At 44.3% G+C, this 22,308-nt stretch overlaps 1 protein-coding gene across 1 annotated transcript in view; it reads right to left on the minus strand.

The window, feature by feature from the left end:
* LOC115103527 (myosin-11-like) overlaps window positions 1-21,412 on the minus strand; it is a 93,116-nt gene extending 71,704 nt beyond the window's left edge. Inside the window, exons 1-5 of the mRNA XM_065010785.1 lie at window positions 21,301-21,412; window positions 15,580-15,808; window positions 15,145-15,315; window positions 12,851-13,007; window positions 2,585-2,612 (exon numbers count right to left, since the gene is read on the minus strand). Coding sequence (XP_064866857.1) covers window positions 2,585-2,612; window positions 12,851-13,007; window positions 15,145-15,315; window positions 15,580-15,747 — 524 coding nt within the window. The 5' untranslated portion in view covers window positions 15,748-15,808; window positions 21,301-21,412. The remainder of the gene's footprint in view (window positions 1-2,584; window positions 2,613-12,850; window positions 13,008-15,144; window positions 15,316-15,579; window positions 15,809-21,300) is intronic.
* Window positions 21,413-22,308: the final 896 nt, after the last annotated feature.

A 22,308-nucleotide genomic window follows, 5' to 3' on the forward strand; every position in this document is an offset into this window, starting at 1 on the left:
TTCGCTGCTCTGGCCCCCCAATGGTGGAACAAACTCCCTCACGACGCCAGGACAGCGGAGTCAATCACCACCTTCCGGAGACACCTGAAACCCCACCTCTTTAAGGAATACCTAGGATAGGATAAAGTAATCCTTCTCACCCCCCCCCTTAAAAGATTTAGATGCACTATTGTAAAGTGGCTGTTCCACTGGATGTCATAAGGTGAATGCACCAATTTGTAAGTCACTCTGGATAAGAGCGTCTGCTAAATGACTTAAATGTAATGTAAATGTAAATGGACAGGGTGTTAGGGAGGAGAGGGACAGGGGTCCAGACTCACCTCTGGTGGGGTAGAGAGGAGAGAGACGGGGTTAGAGAGAGAGGGACAGGGGTCCAGACTCACCTCTGGTGGGGTAGAGAGGAGAGAGACAGGGGGTTAGAGAGAGAGGGACAGGGGTCCAGACTCACCTCTGGTGGGGTAGAGAGGAGAGAGACAGGGGATTAGAGAGAGAGGGATAGGGTGTTAGGGAGGAGAGGGACAGGGGTCTAGACTCACCTCTGGTGGGGTAGAGAGGAGAGAGACAGGGGGTTAGAGAGAGAGGGACAGGGGTCCAGACTCCCCTCTGGTGGGGTAGAGAGGAGAGGGACAGGGTGTTAGGGAGGAGAGGGACAGGGGTCCAGACTCCCCTCTGGTGGGGTAGAGAGGAGAGAGAGAGGAGAGAGACAGGGGGTTAGAGAGAGAGAGGGACAGGGGTCTAGACTCACCTCTGGTGGGGTAGAGAGGAGAGAGACAGGGGGTTAGAGAGAGAGGGACAGGGGTCCAGACTCACCTCTGGTGGGGTAGAGAGGAGAGAGACAGGGGGTTAGAGAGAGAGGGACAGGGGTCCAGACTCCCCTCTGGTGGGGTAGAGAGGAGAGAGACAGGGGGTTAGAGAGAGAGGGACAGGGGTCCAGACTCACCTCTGGTGGGGTAGAGAGGAGAGAGACAGGGGGTTAGAGAGAGAGGGACAGGGGTCCAGACTCCCCTCTGGTGGGGTAGAGAGGAGAGAGACAGGGGGTTAGAGAGAGAGGGACAGGGGTCCAGACTCACCTCTGGTGGGGTAGAGAGGAGAGAGACAGGGTGTTAGGGAGGAGAGGGACAGGGGTCCAGACTCACCTCTGGTGGGGTAGAGAGGAGAGAGACAGGGTGTTAGGGAGGAGAGGGACAGGGGTCCAGACTCACCTCTGGTGGGGTAGAGAGGAGAGAGACAGGGTGTTAGGGAGGAGAGGGACAGGGGTCCAGACTCACCTCTGGTGGGGTAGAGAGGAGAGAGACAGGGTGTTAGGGAGGAGAGGGACAGGGGTCCAGACTCACCTCTGGTGGGGTAGAGAGGAGAGAGACAGGGGGTTAGAGAGAGAGGGACAGGGGTCCAGACTCCCCTCTGGTGGGGTAGAGAGGAGAGAGACAGGGGTTAGGAGAGAGAGGGACAGGGGTCCAGACTCACCTCTGGTGGGGTAGAGAGGAGAGAGACAGGGGGTTAGAGAGAGAGGGACAGGGGTCCAGACTCACCTCTGGTGGGGTAGAGAGGAGAGAGACAGGGTGTTAGGGATGAGAGGGACAGGGGTCCAGACTCACCTCTGGTGGGGTAGAGAGGAGAGAGACAGGGTGTTAGGGAGGAGAGGGACAGGGGTCCAGACTCACCTCTGGTGGGGTAGAGAGGAGAGAGACAGGGTGTTAGGGAGGAGAGGGACAGGGGTCCAGACTCACCTCTGGTGGGGTAGAGAGGAGAGAGACAGGGTGTTAGGGAGGAGAGGGACAGGGGTCCAGACTCACCTCTGGTAGGGTAGAGAGGAGAGAGACAGGGGTTAGAGAGAGAGGGACAGGGTGTTAGGGAGGAGAGGGACAGGGGTCCAGACTCACATCTGTCTAATTCAGAAGTGTCTGATAGAAACTTATGGCTGAACCCAGATTGACATTTCAGAACCATAGGGTTCTATCTGCAGATGTCAGAACCATAGGGTTCTATATGCAGATGTCAGAACCATAGGGTTCTATCTGCAGATGTCAGAACCATAGGGTTCTATCTGCAGATGCACCCCCCCCCAAAAAAACTATTTACAAATGTCTCAAGATTTAGGTGACGACCTTAATTCGTTATGAAAGAAGAATTCACTACGCTCTTAGAAAACAGGTGCTATCTAGAACCTAAAAGGGTTCTTCTTCTGTCCCCAATAGGGGTACTATTTCAAGAACCCTTTGAAGAACCCTTTTTGGTTCCAGGTAGAACCCTTTTTGGTTCCAGGTAGAACCCTTTTGGGTTCCATGTGAAACCCTTTCCACAGAGGGTGCTGGAACCAAAAAGGGTTCTACCTGGAACCAAAAAGGGTTCTCATATGGGGACAGCGGAAGAACCCTTTTGGAACCCTTTATTCTAAGAGTGAACAAAAGAATTCTGAGATGTGAAAACGTTGATGCTCCAAATCTCAGAACATTTCTTAGCTCAGGTAGAACCTGATAGACCCAAGGTCACAGGATAAGGTGACATTTGGGACACATCCCTGGTACATGGGGCAACAAGGTCATGTGTTGGAAAAAACATGTTTGTGTTTGAGGTTTGGACTCACGTGCACAGAATTGACTGGTCCTCACGCTCTGTGGAGAAAGACAGAGAGAAAGGGAGGGAGGGAGAAAGGGAAGGGAAGGGAGGGAGGGGGAGAGGAGGGAGGGAGAGATAGGGAAGGAGGGAGATGGAGTGAGGGTGAGGGAGAGAGAGAGAGAGATAGAGAGACAGAGAGAGGGAGGGAGGGAGGGAGGGAGGGAGGGAGGGAGGGAGGGAGGGAAGGGGAGAGATAGACAGAGGGATGGGGAGAGGGGGGGAGAGAGAGAGAGAGGGAAGGGGGAGAGATAGACAGAGGGATGGGGAGAGGGGGAGGGAGAAAGGAGAGAGAGGGAAGGGGAGAGAGAGACAGAGGGGGAGGGAGAAAGGGAGAGAGGGAAGGGGAGAGATAGACAGAGGGATGGGGAGAGGGGGAGGGAGGGAGGGAGAGATAGGGAAGGAGGGAGATGGAGAGAGGGTGAGGGAGAGAGACAGAGAGGGTAGGGAGGGGGAGAGAGAGAGGGAGGGAGGGGGAGAGAGAGAGGGAGGGGGAGAGAGGAGGGAGGGGGAGAGAGAGGGAGGGAGGGGGAGAGAGAGGTAGGGAGGGGGGGGGAGAGAGAGGTAGGGAGGGGGAGAGAGAGAGGGAGGGAGGGGGAGAGAGAGGGAGGGGGGAGAGAGGGAGGGAGGGGAGAGAGAGAGGTAGGGAGGGGAGAGAGAGGGAGAGGGAGGGAGGGGGAGAGAGATAGAAGCAGACAAGGGGAACAGAGGGAGAGAGATGGGTTAAGGCAGGACAGTTGAAGCCAAGCTGAACACACCAAACATGAACTCAAGGTGCTCTGTTCACTCACACATAGAGGAAAGACTAGAGGCCAGGAACAGCTTCCCTAATTCTTCCTAAATCTATTTCTGCACCAGATTAACTTCGCTGTCACTCAATATTGGCTAAAAATAGCAGGGAGATGGAGAGGGCTACTGGAGGAAGGTAACCTTGGTAACCTGCTCCATGTATGGGTATTTTGGAGATCACCCCCCTTCTGATGGCAGGAAACTGGACCAGTAGGATTTGGGTTCTGTCTGGTATCCTATTCCCTAAATAATGCACTACTTTTGGGTTCTATGTAGTACACTCTGTGGAAAGGGTTCTACATGGAACCCAAAATAGTTCTGTCTGTTTAATCGCTATCCTGTTGGGTTCTGTGTGGAATTCTATTCCCTAAATAATGCACTACTTTTGGGTTCCATGTAGTACACTCTGTGGAAAGGGTTCTACATGGAACCCAAAATAGTTCTGTCTGTTTAATCGCTATCCTGTTGCCTAGTCACTTTACCACTACCTATATGTACAGATCTACAGTTGAAGTCAGAAGTTTACATACACCTTAGCTAAATACATTTAAATTCAGTTTTCACAATTCCTGACATTTAGTCCTAGTAAACATTCCCTGTCTGAGGTCAGTTAGGATCCCCACTTTATTTTAAGAATGTGAAATGTCAGAATAATTGTAGAGCGAGAATGATTTATTTCAGCTTTAATTTCTTTCATCACATTCCCAGTGGGTCAGAAGTTTACATACACTCAATTAGTATTTGGTAGCATTGCCTTTAAATTGTTTAACTTGGGTCAAACATTTTGGGTAGCCTTCCACAAGCTTCCCACAGTAAGTTGGGTGAATTTTGGCCCATTCCTCCTGACAGAGCTGGTGTAACTGAGTCAGGTTTGTAGGCCTCCTTGCTCGCACACACTTTTTCAGTTCTGCCCACAAATGTTCTATAGGATTGAGGTCAGGGCTTTGTGATGGCCACCCCAATACCTTGACTTTGTGGTCCTTAAGCCGTTTTGCCACAACTTTGGAAGCATGCTTGGGGTCATTGTCCATTTGGAAGACACATTTGCAACCAAGCTTTAACTTCCTGACTGATGTCTTGAGATGATGCTTCAATATATCCACGTAATTTTCCTCCCTCATGATTCCATCTATTTTGTGAAGTGCACCAGTCCCTCCTGCAGCAAAGCACCCCCACAACATGATGCTGCCACCCCCATGCTTCACAGTTGGGATGGTGTTCGTCGGCTTGCAAGCCTCCCCTTTTTCCTCCAAACATAACGATGGTCATTATGACCAAACAGTTATATTTTTGTTTCACCAGAGGACATTTCTCCAAAAAAGTTTCCCAAGAACGAACCAGACTTGTGGAAGTCTACAATTTTTTTTCTGGGGTCTTGGCTGATTTCTTTAGATTTTCCCATGATGTCAAGCAAAGAGGCACTGAGTTTGAAGGTAGGCCTTGAAATACATCCACAGGTACACCTCCAATTGACTCAAATGATGTCAATTAGCCTATCAGAAGCTTCTAACGCCATGACATCATTTTCTGGAATTTTCCAAGCTGTTTAAAGGCACAGTCAACTTAGTGTATGTAAACTTCTGACCCACTGGAATTGTGATACAGTGAATTATAAGTGAAATAATCTGTCTGTAAACAATTGTTGGAAAAATTACTTGTGTCATTCACAAAGTAGATGTCCTAACCGACTTGCCTAAACTATAGTTTGTTAACACGAAATTTGTGGAGTGGATGAAAAATAAGTTTTAGGTACTGGTACCCTGTGTACATAACCAAGTTATCATTGACTAGGTACTGGTACCTCATGTATATAACCAAGTTATCATTGACTAGGTACTGGTACCCTGTGTATATAACCAAGTTATCATTGACTCAGTACTGGTACCCTGTGTACATAACCAAGTTATCATTGACTCAGTACTGGTACCCCGTGTATATAACCAAGTTATCATTGACTAGGTACTGGTACCCTGTGTATATAACCAAGTTATCATTGACTAGGTACTGGTACCCCGTGTATATAACCAAGTTATCATTGACTAGGTACTGGTACTCCGTGTATATAACCAAGTTATCATTGACTAGGTACTGGTACCCTGTGTATATAACCAAGTTATCATTGACTAGGTACTGGTACCCTGTGTATATAACCAAGTTATCATTGACTAGGTACTGGTACCCTGTGTATATAACCAAGTTATCATTGACTAGGTACTGGTACCCTGTGTATATAACCAAGTTATCATTGACTAGGTACTGGTACCCTGTGTATATAACCAAGTTATCATTGACTAGGTACTGGTACTCTGTGTATATAACCAAGTTATCATTGACTAGGTACTGGTACCCTGTGTATATAACCAAGTTATCATTGACTAGGTACTGGTACTCTGTGTATATAACCAAGTTATCATTGACTAGGTACTGGTACCCTGTGTATATAACCAAGTTATCATTGACTAGGTACTGGTACCCTGTGTATATAACCAAGTTATTATTGACTCAGTACTGATACCCTGTGTATATAACCAAGTTATCATTGACTAGGTCCTGGTACCCTGTGTTTATAACCAAGTTATCATTGACTCAGTACTGATACCCCTTGTATATAACCAAGTTATCATTGACTCAGTACTGATACCCTGTGTATATAACCAAGTTATCATTGACTCAGTACTGATACCCCTTGTATATAACCAAGTTATCATTGACTAGGTACTGGTACTCTGTGTATATAACCAAGTTATCATTGACTAGGTACTGGTACTCTGTGTATATAACAAAGTTATCATTGACTCAGTACTGATACCCCTTGTATATAACCAAGTTATCATTGACTAGGTACTGGTACCCTGTGTATATAACCAAGTTATCATTGACTAGGTACTGGTACCCTGTGTATATAACCAAGTTATCATTGACTAGGTACTGGTACCCTGTGTATATAACCAAGTTATCATTGACTAGGTACTGGTACCCTGTGTACATAACCAAGTTATCATTGACTAGGTACTGGTACCCTGTGTATATAACCAAGTTATCATTGACTAGGTACTGGTACCCTGTGTATATAACCAAGTTATCATTGACTAGGTACTGGTACCCCGTGTATATAACCAAGTTATCATTGACTAGGTACTGGTACCTGTGTATATAACCAAGTTATCATTGACTAGGTACTGGTACTCTGTGTATATAACCAAGTTATCATTGACTAGGTACTGGTACTCTGTGTATATAACCAAGTTATCATTGACTCAGTACTGGTACTGGTACTCTGTGTATATAACCAAGTTATCATTGACTCAGTACTGATACCCTGTGTATATAACCAAGTTATCATTGACTAGGTACTGGTACCCTGTGTATATAACCAAGTTATCATTGACTAGGTACTGGTACCCTGTGTATATAACCAAGTTATCATTGACTAGGTACTGGTACCCTGTGTATATAACCAAGTTATCATTGACTAGGTACTGGTACCCTGTGTATATAACCAAGTTATCATTGACTTGGTACTGGTACCCTGTGTATATAACCAAGTTATCATTGACTAGGTACTGGTACCCCGTGTATATAACCAAGTTATCATTGACTCAGTACTGGTACCCTGTGTATATAACCAAGTTATCATTGACTAGGTACTGGTACCCTGTGTATATAACAAAGTTATCATTGACTAGGTACTGGTACTCTGTGTATATAACCAAGTTATCATTGACTAGGTACTGGTACTCTGTGTTTATAACCAAGTTATCATTGACTAGGTACTGGTACCCCTTGTATATAACCAAGTTATCATTGACTAGGTACTGGTACTCTGTGTATATAACCAAGTTATCATTGACTAGGTACTGGTACCCTGTGTATATAACCAAGTTATCATTGACTAGGTACTGGTACCCTGTGTATATAACCAAGTTATCATTGACTAGGTACTGGTACTCTGTGTATATAACCAAGTTATCATTGACTAGGTACTGGTACCCTGTGTATATAACCAAGTTATCATTGACTAGGTACTGGTACCCTGTGTATATAACCAAGTTATCATTGACTAGGTACTGGTACCCTGTGTATATAACCAAGTTATCATTGACTAGGTACTGGTACCTGTGTATATAACCAAGTTATCATTGACTAGGTACTGGTACCCTGTGTATATAACCAAGTTATCATTGACTAGGTACTGGTACCCTGTGTATATAACCAAGTTATCATTGACTAGGTACTGGTACCCTGTGTATATAACCAAGTTATCATTGACTAGGTACTGGTACCCTGTGTATATAACCAAGTTATCATTGACTAGGTACTGGTACCCTGTGTATATAACCAAGTTATCATTGACTCAGTACTGGTACCCTGTGTATATAACCAAGTTATCATTGACTAGGTACTGGTACCCTGTGTATATAACCAAGTTATCATTGACTAGGTACTGGTACTCTGTGTATATAACCAAGTTATCATTGACTAGGTACTGGTACCCCGTGTATATAACCAAGTTATCATTGACTCAGTACTGGTACCCTGTGTATATAACCAAGTTATCATTGACTAGGTACTGGTACCCTGTGTATATAACAAAGTTATCATTGACTAGGTACTGGTACCCTGTGTATATAACCAAGTTATCATTGACTAGGTACTGGTACCCTGTGTATATAACCAAGTTATCATTGACTAGGTACTGGTACCCTGTGTATATAACCAAGTTATCATTGACTAGGTACTGGTACCCTGTGTATATAACCAAGTTATCATTGACTAGGTACTGGTACCCTGTGTATATAACCAAGTTATCATTGACTAGGTACTGGTACCTGTGTATATAACCAAGTTATCATTGACTAGGTACTGGTACCCTGTGTATATAACCAAGTTATCATTGACTAGGTACTGGTACCCTGTGTATATAACCAAGTTATCATTGACTAGGTACTGGTACCCTGTGTATATAACCAAGTTATCATTGACTAGGTACTGGTACCCTGTGTATATAACCAAGTTATCATTGACTAGTACTGGTACCCTGTGTATATAACCAAGTTATCATTGACTAGGTACTGGTACCCTGTGTATATAACCAAGTTATCATTGACTCAGTACTGATACCCTGTGTATATAACCAAGTTATCATTGACTCAGTACTGATACCCTGTGTATATAACCAAGTTATCATTGACTCAGTACTGATACCCCGTGTATATAACCAAGTTATCATTGACTAGGTACTGGTACCCCTTGTATATAACCAAGTTATCATTGACTAGGTACTGGTACCCTGTGTATATAACCAAGTTATCATTGACTCAGTACTGGTACCCTGTGTATATAACCAAGTTATCATTGACTAGGTACTGGTACCCTGTGTATATAACCAAGTTATCATTGACTAGGTACTGGTACCCTGTGTATATAACCAAGTTATCATTGACTAGGTACTGGTACCCTGTGTATATAACCAAGTTATCATTGACTAGGTACTGGTACCCTGTGTATATAACCAAGTTATCATTGACTAGGTACTGGTACCCTGTGTATATAACCAAGTTATCATTGACTAGGTACTGGTACCCTGTGTATATAACCAAGTTATCATTGACTACTGGTATAAGTTATCATTACCCTGTGTATATAACCAAGTTATCATTGACTAGGTACTGGTACTCTGTGTATATAACCAAGTTATCATTGACTAGGTACTGGTACTCTGTGTATATAACCAAGTTATCATTGACTCAGTACTGATACCCTGTGTATATAACCAAGTTATCATTGACTAGGTACTGGTACCCTGTGTATATAACCAAGTTATCATTGACTAGGTACTGGTACCCTGTGTATATAACCAAGTTATCATTGACTAGGTACTGGTACCCTGTGTATATAACCAAGTTATCATTGACTAGGTACTGGTACCCTGTGTATATAACCAAGTTATCATTGACTAGGTACTGGTACCCTGTGTATATAACCAAGTTATCATTGACTCAGTACTGGTACCCTGTGTATATAACCAAGTTATCATTGACTCAGTACTGGTACCCTGTGTATATAACAAAGTTATCATTGACTAGGTACTGGTACCTGTGTATATAACCAAGTTATCATTGACTAGGTACTGGTACTCTGTGTATATAACCAAGTTATCATTGACTAGGTACTGGTACCTGTGTATATAACCAAGTTATCATTGACTAGGTACTGGTACCCTGTGTATATAACCAAGTTATCATTGACTAGGTACTGGTACCCTGTGTACCAAGTTATCATTGACTAGGTACTGGTACCCTGTGTATATAACCAAGTTATCATTGACTAGGTACTGGTACCCTGTGTATATAACCAAGTTATCATTGACTAGGTACTGGTACCCTGTGTATATAACCAAGTTATCATTGACTAGGTACTGGTACCCTGTGTATATAACCAAGTTATCATTGACTAGGTACTGGTACCCTGTGTATATAACCAAGTTATCATTGACTAGGTACTGGTACCCTGTGTATATAACCAAGTTATCATTGACTAGGTACTGGTACCCTGTGTATATAACCAAGTTATCATTGACTAGGTACTGGTACCCTGTGTATATAACCAAGTTATCATTGACTAGGTACTATACCCTGTGTATATAACCAAGTTATCATTGACTAGGTCAAGTTATCATTGACTAGGTACTGGTACCCTGTGTATATAACCAAGTTATCATTGACTCAGTACTGGTACCCTGTGTATATAACCAAGTTATCATTGACTAGGTACTGGTACCTGTGTATATAACCAAGTTATCATTGACTCAGGTACTGGTACCCTGTGTATATAACCAAGTTATCATTGACTAGGTACTGGTACCCTGTGTATATAACCAAGTTATCATTGACTAGGTACTGGTACCCTGTGTATATAACCAAGTTATCATTGACTAGGTACTGGTACCCTGTGTATATAACCAAGTTATCATTGACTAGTACTGGTACCTGTGTATATAACCAAGTTATCATTGACTAGGTACTGGTACCCTGTGTATATAACCAAGTTATCATTGACTAGGTACTGGTACCCTGTGTATATAACCAAGTTATCATTGACTAGGTACTGGTACCCTGTGTATATAACCAAGTTATCATTGACTAGGTACTGGTACTCTGTGTATATAACCAAGTTATCATTGACTAGGTACTGGTACTCTGTGTATATAACCAAGTTATCATTGACTAGGTACTGGTACTCTGTGTATATAACCAAGTTATCATTGACTAGGTACTGGTACTCTGTGTATATAACCAAGTTATCATTGACTCAGTACTGATACCCCGTGTATATAACCAAGTTATCATTGACTCAGTACTGGTACCCTGTGTATATAACCAAGTTATCATTGACTAGGTACTGGTACCCTGTGTATATAACCAAGTTATCATTGACTAGGTACTGGTACCCTGTGTATATAACCAAGTTATCATTGACTAGGTACTGGTACCCTGTGTATATAACCAAGTTATCATTGACTAGGTACTGGTACCCTGTGTATATAACCAAGTTATCATTGACTAGGTACTGGTACCCTGTGTATATAACCAAGTTATCATTGACTAGGTACTGGTACCCTGTGTATATAACCAAGTTATCATTGACTAGGTACTGGTACCCTGTGTATATAACAAAGTTATCATTGACTAGGTACTGGTACCCTGTGTATATAACCAAGTTATCATTGACTAGGTACTGGTACTCTGTGTATATAACCAAGTTATCATTGACTAGGTACTGGTACCCTGTGTATATAACCAAGTTATCATTGACTAGGTACTGGTACCTCTGTGTATATAACCAAGTTATCATTGACTAGGTACTGGTACCCTGTGTATATAACCAAGTTATCATTGACTAGGTACTGGTACCCTGTGTATATAACCAAGTTATCATTGACTAGGTACTGGTACTCTGTGTATATAACCAAGTTATCATTGACTAGGTACTGGTACTCTGTGTATATAACCAAGTTATCATTGACTAGGTACTGGTACCCTGTGTATATAACCAAGTTATCATTGACTAGGTACTGGTACCCTGTGTATATAACCAAGTTATCATTGACTAGGTACTGGTACCCTGTGTATATAACCAAGTTATCATTGACTAGGTACTGGTACCCTGTGTATATAACCAAGTTATCATTGACTAGGTACTGGTACCCTGTGTATATAACCAAGTTATCATTGACTAGGTACTGGTACCCTGTGTATATAACCAAGTTATCATTGACTAGGTACTGGTACCCTGTGTATATAACCAAGTTATCATTGACTAGGTACTGGTACCCTGTGTATATAACCAAGTTATCATTGACTAGGTACTGGTACTCTGTGTATATAACCAAGTTATCATTGACTAGGTACTGGTACTCTGTGTATATAACCAAGTTATCATTGACTAGGTACTGGTACTGGTACTCCTGTATATAACCAAGTTATCATTGATATAACCTGTGTATATAACCAAGTTATCATTGACTAGGTACTGGTACTCTGTGTATATAACCAAGTTATCATTGACTAGGTACTGGTACCCTGTGTATATAACCAAGTTATCATTGACTAGGTACTGGTACTCTGTGTATATAACCAAGTTATAACTAGGTACTGGTACCCTGTGTATATAACAAAGTTATCATTGACTAGGTACTGGTACTCTGTGTATATAACCAAGTTATCATTGACTAGGTACTGGTACCTGTGTATATAACCAAGTTATCATTGACTAGGTACTAGGTACTGGTACTCTGTGTATATAACCAAGTTATCATTGACTAGGTACTGGTACTCTGTGTATATAACCAAGTTATCATTGACTAGGTACTGGTACTCTGTGTATATAACCAAGTTATCATTGACTAGGTACTGGTACTCTGTGTATATAACAAAGTTATCATTGATCATTGTGTATTTATTATTATCATTATTAGTATAATTTGCATCTCATCTTCTCTCTTCATTGTTGGGGACGTAAGTCAGCTTTTCACTGTTAGTCTACACCTGTTGTTCACAAAGCATGTGACAAATATTTCATTTGATGTGCTCTGGTGAAAAGCTGACTTATAGGGAATTAGGGCTCTGGTAGGGCTAAAGTAGTGAACTATATAGGGAGTAGGGCCCTGGTGAAAAGTAGTGAACTATATAGGGAATACCAGGAAGGCATTTGGAAGGCAAGTTTAAGGTTAAATCCACTGCTAGACCAGACAGATGTCTCTAGACATTCAATGCTGTATCGCCTGTCCTCAATTAAACTGTGTTGTCCCATTTCTATAACATTCATTAAATGACACACACACACACACACACGCCTATACAAACTCTCTCTCTCTCTCTCCTTTGCTCTCTCTCTCTTCTCTCTCTCTCTCTCTCTCTCTCTCTCTCTCTCTCTCTCTCTCTCTCACCTTGCATCATGTTCCTGTAAGCGTTATCAGTGATGGAGTAGATATGAGGAGGAACCTCGTGGCGTTTCTTCCCCTTATATATCTGAATGATCTTCTCTGAGTAGATAGGAAGCATCTTATATGGGTTCACCACCACACAGAACAGACCTGAATATGTCTGGAGAAGAGAGGAGGGGAAGGAGAGGAGGGGAGAGGAGGGGAAGGAGAGGAGGAGGGAGGATGGAGGAGGGAGGAAGAGGAGAGGAGGGGAGTGGAGGGGAAGGAAGAGGATGGAGGAGAGGAGGAGGGAGGATGGAGGAGGGGAGAAGGAAGAGAGGAGGGGAAGGAGAGGAGGGGAGGGGGAGTGGAGGGGAAGGAAGAGGATGAAGGAGAGGAGGGAGGATGGAGGAGGGGAGAAGGAAGAGAGGAGGAGGAGGTGGGAGGAGAAAGAGGCGAGGAGAGGGGCAAGAGAAGGAAGAGAGCAGGGGAGAAAAGGAGGAAGATGATGAAGAGGAGGAGGAGGAGAGGTTAGGATCAACATACAGCTAAAACCAAATCATCATTTATGTGTGTGTGTGTGTGTGTGTGTGTGTGTGTGTGTGTGTGTGTGTGTGTGTGTGTGTGTGTGTGTGTGTGTGTGTGTGTGTGTGTCTATACGGATATTGTCTATACACTTGTATGCGTTTCCTGCAGTCAAATGATCAAATCACCCTCCAGTGGCCTCATGGGTGGAATGTTATTCATATTATCATTTTATAAACACTATTCATAAAAACCAGCTGAGAATTCTGTGTTTCTTCGTCAAACGGTTTTGTTAGATTTCAGTCTTCTGTGATGTATATAAAGTGTAATACTGGGATACAAACTCAACATTGAATACATTTCAACTCTATATCTGACATGGTACAGGGGTCTGTATCTGACATGGTTCAGGGGTCTGTATCTGACATGGTTCAGGGGTCTGTATCTGACATGGTTCAGGGGTCTGTATCTGACATGGTTCAGGGGTCTGTATCTGACATGGTTCAGGGGTCTGTATCTGACATGGTTCAGGGGTCTGTATCTGACATGGTTCTGAGGGGTCTGTATCTGACATGGTTCAGGGGTCTGTATCTGACATGGTTCAGGGGTCTGTATCTGACATGGTTCAGGGGTCTGTATCTGACATGGTTCAGGGGTCTGTATCTGACATGGTTCAGGGGTCTGTATCTGACATGGTTCAGGGGTCTGTATCTGACATGGTTCAGGGGTCTGTATCTGACATGGTACAGGGGTCTGTATCTGACATGGTTCAGGGGTCTGTATCTGACATGGTTCAGGGTCTGTATCTGACATGGTTCAGGGGTCTGTATCTGACATGGTTCAGGGGTCTGTATCTGACATGGTTCAGGGTCTGTATCTGACATGGTTCAGGGGTCTGTATCTGACATGGTTCAGGGGTCTGTATCTGACATGGTTCAGGGGTCTGTATCTGACATGGTACAGGGGTCTGTATCTGACATGGTACAGGGGTCTGTATCTGACATGGTTCAGGGGTCTGTATCTGACATGGTTCAGGGGTCTGTATCTGACATGGTTCAGGGGTCTGTATCTGACATGGTTCAGGGGTCTGTATCTGACATGGTTCAGGGGTCTGTATCTGACATGGTTCAGGGGTCTGTATCTGACATGGTACAGGGGTCTGTATCTGACATGGTACAGGTGTCTGTATCTGACATGGTACAGGGGTCTGTATCTGACATGGTTCAGGGGTCTGTATCTGACATGGTACAGGGGTCTGTATCTGACATGGTACAGGGGTCTGTATCTGACATGGTACAGGGGTCTGTATCTGACATGGTACAGGGGTCTGTATCTGACATGGTTCAGGGGTCTTATTTTATTTAAGCCCATAACCATGTGTGTGAGGTGTAGACTTTTGTTTCAAAGTAGATTTGTTTAAGACGACCCAGAAACACTCTGTGTGGCGCTGATTTAGCCCACTGCAGTAAAAAGTGAACAAATAAGTGCTATCTAGAACCTAAAATGGATCTTCGGCTGTCCCTATAGGAGAACCCTTTGAATAACACTTTTTGGGTTCCAGGTAGAACAATTTTGGTTCCAGGGAGAACCCTTTTGGGTTCCAGGTAAAACCCTTTTGGTTCCAGGGAGAACCCTTTTGGGTTCCAGGTAGAACCCTTTTGGTTCCAGGGAGAACCCTTTTGGGTTCCATATAGGACCCTTTCCACAGAGGTTTCTACATGGGACCCAAAAGGCTTCTCCTATGGGGACTGAAGAACCCTTTAGGAACCCATTTGTTGTAAGAGTGTACTCACGTAGATGAGGCTGGAGAAGTACCTCTCTTTGAGGTTGTGGAGGACAGAGGCCTCGTTGAGACAGGTTAGAGCTGCCATGTCCTCCACCTTACTGAACTTAGGAGGGTTCATCTTCTGGATGTCATCCTTGTTGACTGTCGCTTTCCTACCGTTAGCCAACTCTACCAGCACCTGGAGAGGAGGAGAGAGGAGGAGGAAGAACAGGAGGAAGAGGAGGAGGAGGAAGAGGAGGAGGAAGAACAGGAAGAGGAGCAGGAGGAAAAGGAAGAAGAGGAGGAAAACGAGGAGGAAGAGGATGAGGAGGAAGATGAGGAGGAGGAGAAGGAGGAAGAGGAAGAAGAAGAGGAGGAAGAGGATGAAGATTTACTAGGGCCCTGGTGAAAAGTAGTGTACTATATAGGGAATAGGGTGCCATTTGGGGTGTAACATCCTTACATCGTCTCCCTTCTCCTCCTTGATGCTGGCAGCCTCAAACCCCTCCTTCTCTGACGGGATCCACACCATCTTCTTGGCCGACCAATCAGCCTGCCCCACACCACTGTTTCTGAAGTCGTCGTCCTGCCGCAGGAACTTGCTGTCGTCAGAGGCGGAGGCGGCAGCCATCTTGGGAAGGTCGTCGTCGGTGACAGGAAGGTCGTCTGTGATTGGAGGGTCGGTCTCAAATCTGAGGGAGAGGGAGAGAAAGAGAGAGGAAAAGGTAGAGATGAGGAGGAGAAGGAGAGATATAGGAAGAGAGGGAGAGATGAAGAGAGGAGGAGAAGGAGAGATATAGGAAGAGAGGAGGAGAGATGAAGAGAGGAGGAGAAGGAGAGATATAGGAAGAGAGGAGGAGAAGGAGAGATATAGGAAGAGAGGAGGAGAAGGAGAGGAGGAGAAGGAGAGATATAGGAAGAGAGGAGGAGAAGGAGAGATATAGGAAGAGAGGAGGAGAAGGAGAGATATAGGAAGAGAGGAGAGATGAAGAGAGGAGAGAAGAGAGAAGGAAGAGAGAAGGAGAGATATAGGAGAGAGAGGAGGAGAAGGAGAGATATAGGAAGAGAGGAGGAGAAGGGAGAGATATAGAAGAAGAGAGAGGAGAGATGAAGAGAGGAGGAGAGGAGAGATATAGAAGAGAGGAGGAGAAGGAGAGGAGAAGAGAGAGATAGAGGAAGAGAGGAGGAGAAGGAGAGATGAAGAGGAGAAGGAGAGATAGGAAGAGAGGAGGAGAGAGATAGGAAGAGAGGAGGAGAAGGAGAGATATAGGAAGAGAGGAGGAGAAGGAGAGATATAGGAAGAGAGGAGGAGAAGTAGAGATATAGGAAGAGAGGGAGAGATGAAGAGAGGAGGAGAAGGAGAGATATAGGAAGAGAGGAGGAGAAGGAGAGATATAGGAAGAGAGGAGGAGAAGGAGAGATATAGGAAGAGAGATATAGGAAGAGAGGGAGAGATGAAGAGAGGAGGAGAAATAGAGATATAGGAAGAGAGGGGAGAGATGAAGAGAGGAGGAGAAGGAGAGATATAGGAAGAGGAAGAGAGGAGGGGAGATGAAGAGGAAGGAAGAGAAGGAGAGATATAGGAAGAGAGGAGGAGAGGAGGAGAAGGAGAGATAGGAAGGAAGAGGGGAGATATGAAGAGGAGGAGAAGGAAGAGAGATATAGGAAGAGAGGAGAGAGAAGATGGAGAGGAGGAGAAGGAGAGATATAGGAAGAGAGGAGGAGAAGGAGAGATATAGGAAGAGAGGAGGAGGAGGAGGAGAGATATAGGAAGAGAGAGAGAGAGATATAGGAAGAAGGAGAGAGAGAGAAGAGAGGAGGAGAGAGATATAGGAAGAGAGGAGGAGAAGGAGAGATATAGGAAGAGAGGAGGAGAAGGAGAGATATAGGAAGAGAGGAGGAGAAGGAGAGATATAGGAAGAGAGGAGGAGAAGGAGAGATATAGGAAGAGAGGAGGAGAAGGAGAGATATAGGAAGAGAGGAGGAGAAGGAGAGATATAGGGAAGGAAGAGAGGAAGGAGAGAAGGAAGAGAGAGAGGAGAGAGGAAGAGAGGAGGAGAAGGAGAGATATAGGAAGAGAGGAGGAGAAGGAGAGATATAGGAAGAGAGGAGAGAGAGAAGGAGAGATATAGGAAGAGAGGAGGAGAAGGAGAGATATAGGAAGAAGAGAGGAGGAGGAGAGATATAGGAAGAGAGGAGGAGAAGAGAGATATAGGAAGGAGGAGGAGAAGGAGAGATATAGGAAGAGAAGGAGATATAGGAAGAGAGGAGGAGAAGGAGAGATGGAGAGATATAGGAAGAGAGGAGGAGAAGAGAGATATAGGAAGAGAGGAGGAGAAGGAGAGAGATATAGGAAGAGAGGAGGAGAAGATATAGGAAGAGAGGAGGAGAAGGAGAGATATGAGAGATAGGAAGAGAAGGAGGAAGGAAGAGGAGGAGAAGGAGAGATATAGGAAGAGAGGAGGAGAAGGAAGAGGAAGAGAGGAGGAGAAGGAGAGATATATAGGAAGAAGAGGAGAAGGAGAGGAAGAGAGGAGGAGAAGGAGAGATATAGGAAGAGAGGAGGAGAAGGAGAGATATAGGAAGAGGAGGAGGAGAGAAGAGAGATATAGGAAGAGGAGGAAGGAGAGATATAGGAGAGAGGAGGAGAAGGAGGATAGGAAGAGAGGAGGAGAAGGAGAGATATGAGGAGAGAGGAGGAGAAGGAGAGATATAGGAAGAGAGGAGGAGAAGGAGAGATATAGGAAGAGAGGAGGAGAAGGAGAGATATAGGAAGAGAGGAGGAGAAGGAGAGATATAGGAAGAGAGGAGGAGAAGGAGAGATATAGGAAGAGAGGAGGAGAAGGAGAGGAGGAGAAGGAGAGATATAGGAAGAGAGGAAGGAGAGAGGAAGGAGAGAAGGAGAGATATAGGAAGAGAGGAGAGAAGGAGAGATATAGGAAGAGAGAGAGAGAAGGGAGAGGAGGAGGAGGAGGAAGAAGGAGGAGAAGGAGAGATATAGGAAGAGAGGAGGAGAAGGAGAGATATAGGAAGAGGGGGAGAGAGTATGATGTTATAACTATCCCTCTGATGGAGAATTCACAAAACATCAACTCAAACAACAACAATCACAGTGATTAATAGGAAATGCTACTTTAGACCTCAGAAACATTCTGTCTGTCTGTCTGTCTGTCTGTATGTCTGTCTGTCTGTCTGTCTCTGTCCAGTCTCTCTCTTCCCCCCTCTCTTTCTCTCTCTCTGTATCACTCTGTGGTTTAACAGCACATTTTAAATTCATCCTCCAATGCCTCGTTATATCGGTCTACAGCTTCAGTTTCAATCTCGATTAATTTTTTATTTATTCAGGGTCTCATTCCCAATCTCCTACAACCACGTCATCATTACTCACTGACAGCTCTTCTTCTCTCCCTGCTGCGGGTCACAGGACCCACAAGGCTTTGCAGCAGCCCAGCTCCGCCTGCCCATGACCACGACGCCATAGAATATGTAAAATATCAGCAGGATAACAGCAGCTATAAAAGCCTTGAAACAGCGGTTGATAAGCCATGCTGGGAGGACGATAACGATGACCATGTTTGGTTGAAACCTCTCCTCAAAGCCCACTGCCTCTGATGGCCCTATACAGAGAGATGCTAGGGGGTTTGCGTCCCAAATGGCATCCTAGTCCCTACGTAGTGCACTACTTTTGACCAGGGCCCATAGGATTAAGGGCACAGCCAGGGACTGAACCAGTTCTATTCCTTATAAGGGAACTGTGTGTCCAGTCAGTGTCTCCTCTCCTGTGGCCAGCTCCAGCCTAGCGTTACTGTTGACACCAACATGATGACCTGTCAATCAGTCAGTCACTAGGCCGCGTAGTCTCTGGTCACAGCATTCACATCTATTTATTTTTTCATTTAACATTTATTTAACTAGGCAAGTCAGTTAAGAACAAATTCTTATTTACAATGACGGCCTACCAAAAGGCAAAAGGGGGCTGGGATTAAAAATAAATTAAATAAAAATATAGGACAAAACACACATTACGACAAGAGAGACAACACAACACTACATAAAGAGAGACCTAAGACAACAACATAGCAAGGCAGCAACACAACACTACATAAAGAGAGACCTAAGACAACAACATAGCAAGGCAGCAACACATGACAACACAACACTACATAAAGAGAGACCTAAGACAACAACATAGCATGGCAGCAGCACATGACAACACAACACTACATAAAGAGAGACCTAAGACAACAACATAGCAAGGCAGCAACACAACATGGTAGCAGCACAACATGGTAGCAGCACAACATGGTAGCAACACAACATGGTAGCAACACAACATGGTAGCAGCACAACATGGCAGCAGCACAACATGGTAGCAACACAACATGGTAGCAACACAACATGGCAGCAGCACAACATGACAGCAGCACAACATGGCAGCAGCACAACAGCAACACAACATGGTAGCAACACAACATGGTAGCAACACAACATGGCAGCAACACAACATGGCAGCAGCACAACATGGCAGCAACACAACATGGTAGCAACACAACATGGTAGCAACACAACATGGCAGCAACACAACATGGCAGCAACACAACATGGTAGCAACACAACATGGCAGCAGCACAAACATGGTAGCAGCACAACATGGCAGCAGCACAACATGGTAGCAGAACAACATGGTAGCAGCACAACATGGTAGCAACACAACATGGTAGCAGCACAACATGGTAGCAGCACAAACATTATTGGGCACAGACAACAGAACAAAAGGCTAAGAAGGTAGAGACAACAATACATCACACAAAGCAGCCACAACCATCAGTAAGAGTGTCCATGATGGAGTCTTTGAATGAAGAGGTGAAAGTGCCCAGTAAAAGGACACATTGACATTAGCTGATGGTGTTCTGGCTGCACAGTAAGGACAGGTTACCAGGTACTGGGCTGTGTGGCGGCTGGGCCAGCGGGGATACCAGGGGTCGGGTCAATTCCATTTCAATACAGGAGATGAATTGAAATTCACATTCACGTTATTGAATGGTGCCGTTGTATTTTCAATAGATGGGAGTTGAAATGGGATTGATCCCAACTCAGGTGTCAAACCAACTTCTGGTGATGATGGTTGTATTTTCAATAGATGGGAGTTGAAATGGGATTGATCCCAACTCAGGTGTCAAACCAACTTCTGGTGATGATGGTTGTATTTTCAATAGATGGGAGTTGAAATGGGATTGATCCCAACTCAGGTGTCAAACCAACTTCTGGTGATGATGGTTGTATTTTCAATAGATGGGAGTTGAAATGGGATTGATCCCAACTCAGGTGTCAAACCAACTTCTGGTGATGATGGTTGTATTTTCAATAGATGGGAGTTGAAATGGGATTGATCCCAACTCAGGTGTCAAACCAACTTCTGGTGATGATGGTTGTATTTTCAATAGATGGGAGTTGAAATGGGATTGATCCCAACTCAGGTGTCAAACCAACTTCTGGTGATGATGGTTGTATTTTCAATAGATGGGAGTTGAAATGGGATTGATCCCAACTCGGGTGTCAAACCAACTTCTGGTGATGATGGTTGTATTTTTTAGGTCTATGAATTGTTGCACAAGGTGACATGCTAATAAATGAAATGGCAGTTGGAAAAAGTCCATCACCTGACATAAACATCACTCTATTATCCGAGCCTGTATGTAAACACAGCCTCTGTCAAGAGGTCTAAACCTTTATGGCACAGTAGGTAGGTAGGTAGTGTCGTGCTTATTGCCTGTTCAAACCCAACCCAACTATACCCTTATATCACCACAACACTAAAACACAAGCTGAGACCCAGGGGATCGGGTCCTACATGGAAAAGTCGAAACGTCATCTAAATTTAGCGACAACAACTTATCTGAAAGTCCAATAAAGTGCACATTGTTGATTGAAACATTGCAAAGCAACACGTAGCACCTGAACAGGTGCAGCCCGCCTAAAACCTTGTAGCGTATTTCCTTTTCCAACGGTCTTTCTTCTAACAGAATTGACAATAGATATATATTTCCGTGTTCAAACAACGCTGTCCTGCACGCAGTAACAGACCCCTCTATATGCACCTGTCTATAGAGAACGGCAGGCTGTTACCGGTAGACTATTCGCATACGGCCACATTTATTTAAAAGGAAGCAGACTCAATACTCACTTTAGTCTTTCTCCGGTAGATGATGGACTCGGGATGTAGTCTATCCTACAAAGATGTCTGGGTATACGTTACTCCACGAGATAGCGGGACGGGACAGGTAAACTGCTGAGGGTTGAACTATCCTTCCACCGGATGAAGCATCCTACCAAGGTATTTAAACCGGCCCGCTCCGCCCGTGGGAGGAGAGCAGCGCGCGCGGTTCCTCCCGTCTCTATGGTGACCACAATTTGACAGCAGCCAACGATTTGGGGTACCAGTTTGTTTGTGCTATCATTACCCTGGTACCAGTTTGTTTGTGATATCATTACCCTGGTACCAGTTTGTTTGTGCCATCATTACCCTGGTACCAGTTTGTTTGTGATGTCATTACCCTGGTACCAGCTTGGTTGTGATATCATTACCCTGGTACCAGTTTGTGTGTTCTATCATTACCCTGGTACCAGTTTGGTTGTGATATCATTACCCTGGTACCAGTTTGTGTGTTCTATCATTACCCTGGTACCAGTTTGTTTGTGATATCATTACCCTGGTACCAGTTTGTTTGTGATATCATTACCCTGGTACCAGTTTGTGTGTTCTATCATTACCCTGGTACCAGTTTGTGTGTGCCATCATTACCCTGGTACCAGTTTGTTTGTGATATCATTACCCTGGTACCAGTTTGTTTGTGATATCATTACCCTGGTACCAGTTTGTGTGTGCCATCATTACCCTGGTACCAGTTTGTTTGTGATATCATTACCCTGGTACCAGTTTGTTTGTGATATCATTACCCTGGTACCAGTTTGTTTGTGATATCATTACCCTGGTACCAGTTTGTGTGTGCTGTCATTCCACTCCTTGGCATGACAAGGTTAGCTAGGACGCTGGCCTTCCACAGATGGTGACTTAGACCGATTCAATCCTACTGCCAGAGCACTTCTTTGGAATGAATGAAATAAAACGTGTATGTATTTTATGGAATAGCAAACCATGGTTACAACAAATGAAACATGTAAAGGCCCATTC

This window comes from Oncorhynchus nerka, linkage group LG26, assembly GCF_034236695.1.
Source record: "Oncorhynchus nerka isolate Pitt River linkage group LG26, Oner_Uvic_2.0, whole genome shotgun sequence".
Classification (NCBI taxonomy): domain Eukaryota; kingdom Metazoa; phylum Chordata; class Actinopteri; order Salmoniformes; family Salmonidae; genus Oncorhynchus; species Oncorhynchus nerka.